We start from the raw sequence: 8,562 nt of genomic DNA on the forward strand, positions 1-8,562 counted from the left end.
TATATATATATATATATATATATATATATGTATGTATGTATGTATGTATATATATATACATAAGCACAGGCAAGGCTGTGTGGTTAGGAAGCAAAGGTTCTGGGTTCAGTCCCACTGCATGGCAACTTGGGCAAGTGTCTTCTGCTATAAACTCAAGCTGACTGAAGCCTTATGATTAAATTTGGAAGGCCAGTCAGGCGGTTCTGGCAACGACCACGCTCAAAAGGTGTTTTTATGTGCTACCTGCACGGGAGCCAGTCCGGCAGCACCAGCAACAACTATACTCAAATGTTGTTTTTCACGTGCCACTGGCATATATATGTATAAATTATAAGATGCATATATGTGTGTGTATATGTATATATGGATAAATACACAAATACATATGTATATATGTGTGAATATATGAAAATATTAGATACAAATCTACACATCATTATTTTAATCATCACTGCTTAGCGAGCTTTCAGTTAATTATTTTCAGCTTGATAAAGCTTTGTACACACCAGCAGTTTTATTATTTGCTGTTTACATATAAGAATGGCAGTTCTTAATTCCTGTATTTAGCAATTCTTATGTGCTGCTTTTCATTTTATGTTTTTATTACTTCGAACTTGACTTCAGCAGAATCCCTGACATCTTATCAAATGTGTGAATTATACAGGTATAATTATACAAAACAAAACCGATAGAAACAAGACGTGCTAGTGTTTTTGTGCATATGAATAACAATTGTAAATATTCATTTCAAATACCTGTATTAGCAAAGACAGTGGCAACATCAAGTTTGAAACTCCCCAAAGGCTTGTTGGACCTGAGAAGTCTGCCGGCTTGACATACCTGAGAGAGGAAAAAGAAGAAAAAAAATAGAAAATGAAAAGCAAACATGCAGAGAACAGGAAGAAAATGGTAACTGAAACCAATGTTATTTTATATACAACTGAAAGAGAATAGAGGCAATAATAATAATAATAATAATGATAACAATAATAATAATAATAGTAGTAGTAATGATTTCTTTATTAGCCACAAGGGTTTACATTAATAAAAACATTAAGGACAGTACAGGACAAAACAAAGAATGTGTGTGTGTGTGTGTGTGTTGTTAGGGTTTTGCATGTAAAAAAGACTAACATAATGTAAAAAAAAAATCAATTCAACAATGTGTGATCCTCAGTAGGAAGGAGACATTCAAGGGCTGCTCGTGGAAAAACCCCATAAAAACCACAGGCACCCTGACTTTTGGGGTAGGTGCTTCTTTTCTTTTCCTTTTCTCCAACTATAGGTGTATGCTCAGGGTAGGCTCGTCCAGTTGCACCATTCTCACCGCTTTTATCCACCTTTCAGCAAACTAGCCAGAAGACAACATTTCCCTCTCATAATAATAATAATAATAATAATAATAATAATAATAATAATGATAATAATAATTTTGAGTGTCTTCCATAAGTTAACATCCAAGTACGGAATCAACTAGAGCAAGTAAAGACCGGGAAAACTGAGAAGTAAAATAATAATAATAATAATAATAATAATAATAATTCTTCAAGGCATTGCCCCAGCATGGCCACAAAAGAATGTAATGAAACAAATAAAACAAAAAAAGAATATTTAGTATTCCACACATTAATCTTCCAACATGTTTTCATAGTAACATTCAAACATATAAATAACGATGTTTTTCGTTTTCTTCATTTTGTGTTTGTGAAACCAAACGAGGAGTATAAATAGTTTGGAAAATGCAAATTACTTTAACCATAATTCAAATGTTTGATCTTAATTAATTTTTTTTTATTCTGTTATGTTCCAAACTCTATTTTCAATTGATGCAATTTCTGGCTGTCTACATGTGTTATGTTCTTAATATTTAATGCAAAGTGATTTGCTGGAGTTAGAATGCTAAATCAATAACACCACCTTGTGGTACAGACATTAGTCAATACTGAGGATGTACACACTATTTTCATAATCTATCTATCCATATGTATGTATGTATGTATGTATGTATGTATGTATGTATGTATGTATGTATGTATGAATGAATGTATGTATGTATGTATGTATGCACGTATGTATGAATGTATCTATCTATCTATCTATCTCTCTATCTATCTATCTATCCAACTGTTTGCCTATGTATGTATGTATCTATCTATCTATCTATCTATCCATTTGTCTGTCAGTCTATCTATCTATCTATCTACCTACTTACTTACTTACCTACCTACCTACCTACCTACCTATTCTATCTATCTATCTACCTACTTACTTACTTACCTACCTACCTACCTACCTACCTACCTATTCTATCTATCTATCTATCTATCTATCTATCTGTCTGCCTGTCTTTCTGTCCGTTTGTCTGTCTGTCTTTCTGTCTGTCTATCCATCTGGCTACCTGTCTGTCTGTTTCTATCTACATATCTATCAGTCTTCCTCTCTGCTTGTCGGCCTGTCTATCTCTCCGTCTCTCACTCTTGCTCTCTATCTGTCTCTCTGTTTGTCAGTCTGTTTCTCTATCTATCTACCCATCTTTCTATCTACCTACCTATCTGTCTCTCTCTATCTATCTATTTGTCAATTTCTCTCTTTCTCTCTCTCTCTCTCTTTCTCTATCTATCTATCTTATCCACCTTTCTAGTAATACCTCACACATTATGTCATTACGACAGAAAAACCTATTACAACAAATTAAACATTCTCATACTCCATTGCACCAGTCTTTTATTGTCTTTCACAGCCTCTCCTACAAACAACATTTAACCACAGACATTCTGTCCTATCTTATAAACCATTTTCAATGAAATCCTTATAAAAATTTGGAGACACTTAGCACCTAAACTGTGCAAGACATTAAACACACAAAAGATGCAATTTGAAGATCTAAATTATTGCTGGATATCATAATCAGAAATTTAGTCAAGTATTCACTCTAACTATAAAATCTAATTTCTCAAAACTTTCCATAGTATGAAAGTTAAACAAGTTATTGTGAATACAATTTAGTTTGATCAATGATCACCGTCAGATGTAATATTTATGGATGGCTGTGAGGTAAAATGGAGGCGCAATGGCCCAGTGGTTAGGGCAGCGGACTCACGGTCGGAGGGTCGCGGTTTCGATTCCCGGACTGGGCATTGTGTGTGTTTATTGAGCAAAACACCTAAGCTCCACAAGGCTCCGGCAGGGTGTGGTGGCGACCCCTGTTGTACTCTTTTGCCCCAACTTTCTCTCACTCTTTCTTCCTGTTTCTTGAGTAATGCTGCGATGGACTAGCGTCCCGTCCAGCTGGGTGCGGTGGAACACATACGCCATAGAAACTGGGAAACCGGGCCCATGAGCCTGGCTAGGCTTTGAAAGGGCAAAAAAAAAAAAAGTGAGGTAAAATGCTTGCTTCCAGATCACTTGGTTCTAGGTTCAGTCCCACTGTGTGGCACATTGGGCAAGTGTCTTCTACTATAGCCTTGAGCCAACCAAAGCCTTGTTGGTGGATTTGATAAATGGAAACGGAAAGAAGTCCATTGTATATTTGTATATCTATATGTATGTGTCTGTTTGTCCTCCACCATTACTTGACAACCGGTGTTGGTATATTTACATCCCCAAAACTTAGCAGTTCTGCAAAAGAGCCTGATAGAATAAGCATCAGGCTTAAAAGAAAAGATAAGAACTGGCTAAAAATTCTTCAAGGCAGTGCCCCAGCATGGCCACAGTCTAAAGAGCAAAACAAATAAAATATGTGAGGGTGCATGACCAAGTGTATAGGGTGTGAGATTGTGAGATTGTGGGTTCAATTCCTGGACTGGGTGGTGCATTGTGTTCTTGAGCAAAACACTTGATCTTATGTTGCTCTGTAATCAGTTTGACACCTGATGTGTGGCACACCTGATGTGTGGCACACCTGTGTACCTGTACAGGTAATGTCAATTTGATGGAGGGAGTGATGGTGTACCTGTGGCTAAGACACTTTAGTGCTAGGTCTTTCATCAAAAACCTTCATCATCATCATCATCATCAGTAAATGTCCGTTTTCCATGCTGGCATGGGTTGGACAATAATTCCACCGATTCACCAGACTGGGTTCAGTTTTGAACCTGAAAGGAATGGAACACACACACACACACACACACACACACACACACATGCACAAACTCACATATACAATGGGCTTCTTTCAGTTTCTATCTACCAAATCCATACACAAGGCTTTGGTTAGCCTGGAGCTAACCAAAGTAGAAGATACTTGTTCAAGGTACCACGCACTGGAACTGAACATTGAAACCATGTGTTTGAGAATCAAACTTCTTACCACACAGCCATGTCTGCTCCAAAATGTTACTAATCACGTCTCTGTCTATTTTCAAAGTGACACTGTGACATTGTACTTATAATTTCGTTACAACATTTATAATTAAATAACAATTAAGCTATTAACCTATGAGTAACTTTCAAAAGAAGGCTAATGAAATTATTGGAAATTTTGGAGACACTTAGAACAGTTCCATATTAATGAAGACAATATTGTTAGAAAGACATTATAAATTTTAAAATAACTTGAAACAAAATTATTCAACCAGAACAAACTTCATTTTATTTCATGAAAAGGTTAGAAACAAAGATAATTCCTTGCTCATGTTAACAATGGCATGAAGCATATGTGGGTGTGTAAGTTTATGTGTATGTCAGTGTGTGTGTGTGTGTGCATGTATATGTATATTTGTGTGTATACATACATATGCACACACAAACTCATATGTATGTATGTTTGTGTATCCTTCTATGTGTCTCTGTATGTATGTATATTGTTTTTTTTATTCTTTAATTCTTTTACTTGTTTCAGTCATTTGACTGTGGCCATGTTGGAGCACTGTCTTTAGTCGAACAAATCGACCCCAAGACTTATTCTTTGCAAGCCTAGTACTTATTCCATCGGTCTCTTTTGCCAAACCGCTAAGTTACGGGGACGTAAACACACCACCATCGGTTGTCAAGCGATGTTGGGGTGACAAACACAGGCACACAAATACACATATATATACACATATATACAACGGGCTTCTTTCAGTTTCTGTCTACCAAATCCACTCACAAGGTTTTGGTCGGCCCAAGGCTATAGTAGAAGACACTTGCCCAGGGTGCCATGCGGTAGGACTGAACCTGGAACCATGTGGCTGGTAAGCAAGCTACTACTTACCACACAGCCACTCCTTGTCTCCAAGACCCTCCCAAGAATGAGTGGGTGAAGAAGATGGAGTGAGATTGAGATGAAGTAGACAATATGCCCACTATTTCTGTAGATTGGTAGAGAAAAAGAGACAGAGAGAGAGAGAAAGAGAAGGAGAGAATGAAAGAGAGAGAGAGAGAAAGAAAAAGTAAGAGATAGAGGAGAGAAAAAGAGAGAGAGAGAGAGAAATTCATGCAGTCTCCATTCACATCACTGACCTTCACCAGCATTGTTGGTTTCTCTTACACACATCAGCAGGTCCTTTTTATTCCCAGCTGTCATACACACACTTGCGCATTGCCTTTCATACAAGATTAATATAACCCACCGATCAGATCATTCCTCTCAACACAGTGCAACCAGGCAATAATATCTCTTTTATTAAATCATTATGGAGACACAAGGTTTTTAAACTATTTATTTCGAATGTTATCCATATATTTCTTTGTTACGAATAAATTCTTTGTACATACAATGAAATCATACAAGCATATTTCTAGCTCTCAGTTCCGATAACATATATGAACTACACTAAGTGCAGGCAAAACCCTGCCAAAATTGACAGTGAAGACTTGTGCAGTCTTCTGCCAAGTCAGCCCTTGTTAAACTGTCCAACCCATGCCAGCATGGAAGATGGACATTAAATGATGATGAATGATAATAGTGATGATGAGGATATATATATATATATATATATATATATATATATACACGTATATACATGGTGGGTTTCTTTCAGTTTCCATCTGCCTTATCCACTCACAAGGTTTTGATAGAGCTAAGGCTAAATTAGAAGACAGTTGCCCCAAGGTGCCATGCAGTGAGAGTGAACTGAACCCAAGATCACATGGTTGGGAAGCAAACTTCTTAACCACACAGCCACGCCACGCCTGCCGAAGAATATTTGTTTAATATTGAATTTAAAGCTCTTATATCATTTTCATAACAATAACAAGTTTTAGTTTGAATCTGTTGGAAAGAAATAACATTGGTTGGTTGGTCGAAATGTGATTTGAAAGAGAAAATGAAAAAAATATAATTTCAGACTTTTGCAAATAACAGTTATTAATAACGCAGACAAAGATTCTATAACAATTGTGTTATTTCCTAAGCTACCAAATTAATAATATTTAGACTGTGACAGATACTTTTACAGTAAATAGACAATTTATACAACAATAAAAATTCGGAAAAAAATATAAAAATAAAGAAACAAATTTTTTTCCTTTGATATTTTCAAAAATAAATTATATAAATTCAAAACTGAAATAAAAGAGAAAAAAAACTTAATTTCATCTCTTGTTCAAATTTACATTTGAATTGAAAAACTAGTGTGAATTGTAAAAGAACATTTTGCCTATTATACGATTTTTGACAATTTTCTCAGCAATTGATGATTTAAAATTTATAACTTGCCGTATTTTTACATCATTTTATTTGGATTACAGAGAAAGGAGAATCAAAAGACATTTGTTCTGCAGCTACTGAATGCATTTTGATTCAAAGCCAAGAAGTTAACCACACAATTCAAGGATTACTATGGCTTCAGAACAAGGAAACACATTTAGATATAACAAATGAAAGTGTCGAAAAATGCTACAGCTAGGAAGAGATAGAACTGTGCTATACAAAACCTCTTTATCTAAACCTCAAGATTTCCTTGAACTACATTTTAATGTAGTAAAGATTGTTTGCCAACATAACATAGCTGGCCTGGTTTAGGACTAATGTTGCTGTAATTTAACCCCAGGAGACACTGTCTCCAGCTGGCTATATGACACGATCTGTGTCCTTATATTTACGAAGAAAAAAAAGAAAAAATATATAAGGACACAGATCATGTCGTATTGCCAGCTGGAGACGATGTCTCCTCGGGTTAAATTACAGTAACATTAGTCCTAAACCAGGACTGCCATGTTATGTTGGCAAACAATCTTTACTACAAAGTACTGTTGCTGAATATCTCACGTTGTGAGATTTAAAAATAGTAATTTTCAACATTTTAATTTTGATCGAGAACATTTTTCCCTTTTGTTACCAGCACACCTAATAGCATCTCAACTTCTAATGATACAAAATCCTCAAAGTTTGGAATCTTTTATCTATTGCCTTTTATCTTTTACTTGTTTCAGTCATTAGACTCTTGCCATGCTGGGGCAGTACCGTGAAGAAGTTTAACCGGACAAATCAATTCCAGTACTTATTATATTGGTCTTTTTGCCAAACTGCTATGTTATGGGGATGTAAACACTCCAGCACTGTGAAGCTTAGGTGTTTTGCTCATAAACACACACTGCCCAGTCTGAGTTTTGAACCCATGATCCCTTGACTGCAAGTCAGCTGCTCTAACCACTAGGCCATGTGCCTCCACAAACACATTGCACTATCTATGTATAACACTACAAACTTAAAACCCCGATGATGGAACAGAACATGTGACATGCCCGATGTTGAATCCAATCCAAGCAAAACTTGTAAGCAACAGATGATGATGATAAAGGTAGAATGCCAACAATTATGGCAATGATGCTGAAACTGCTGCTGCTGCTGCTGATGGTGAAGAAACATCAGACAACGATGTTTATAATGCCAGAATATAGAAAGCCTGAAGCTACTTACTGGAATTCAAAAATCAAATTCTTAGGCTGGTTGTAGCGCTAAAAATAGAGTTAGTTAATTGAATTTTTACCTTTTACACAAGAATGCAGAAAGTTAGGTCGATATAGCGGAGAGACAAATACCTGAGAGATGAAAATACAATCCAGAAGAGATGAATGAAATGATTGAAGAGTATTTTGTAAGTACCAAAGTAAAGATGCTGACATAACAAGTGCCACCTCTAAAATTGTAAAATGTAAATTAGTCTGACTAACAAACAATTAGGGACATATTGTGAGTATGTGTGTGTGTGTGTGTGCGTGTGTGTGTGGGTACGTGTGTGTGTGTGTGTATTATCATCATCATCATCATAACTACCATCACCACCACTACTGCCACCATCATCATTAAAAAGTCCACTTTCCATGCTTGCATGATTCAGGCGGAGTTTGTTGTGGCAGATTTCTTACAGTCAGCTATCCTTCTTGTCATCAACCTCAGTCTTCCCCTTTTCCCTAATAAATTTTATGTTTGCCAATGTCCCAGACATATTCTTGCAGAATATTGGAAATGAATGACACTGCCTGTCTGACAATGACATTCATTTACAACTGTCACACAATATTACATATATATATATATATATATATATATATATATATATATGACGGGCTTCTTTCAGTTTCTGTCTACCAAATCCACTCACAAGGCTTTGTTCGACCTGAGTCTATAGTAGAAGA

The 8,562-nt window shown here is 36.0% G+C and overlaps 1 protein-coding gene across 4 annotated transcripts in view; it reads right to left on the bottom strand.

Moving 5' to 3' along the window:
• Window positions 1–8,562, bottom strand: part of LOC106870412 (otoferlin) — a 360,495-nt gene that overhangs the window by 339,556 nt on the left and 12,377 nt on the right. For all 4 annotated transcript variants that reach the window (XM_014916475.2, XM_014916474.2, XM_014916476.2 and 1 more), the window contains exon 2: window positions 756–840. In XM_014916475.2, the coding sequence (XP_014771961.1) occupies window positions 756–840 (85 nt within the window). The remainder of the gene's footprint in view (window positions 1–755; window positions 841–8,562) is intronic.

The sequence above is a fragment of the Octopus bimaculoides genome, chromosome 23 (assembly GCF_001194135.2).
Source record: "Octopus bimaculoides isolate UCB-OBI-ISO-001 chromosome 23, ASM119413v2, whole genome shotgun sequence".
Lineage (NCBI taxonomy): Eukaryota > Metazoa > Mollusca > Cephalopoda > Octopoda > Octopodidae > Octopus > Octopus bimaculoides.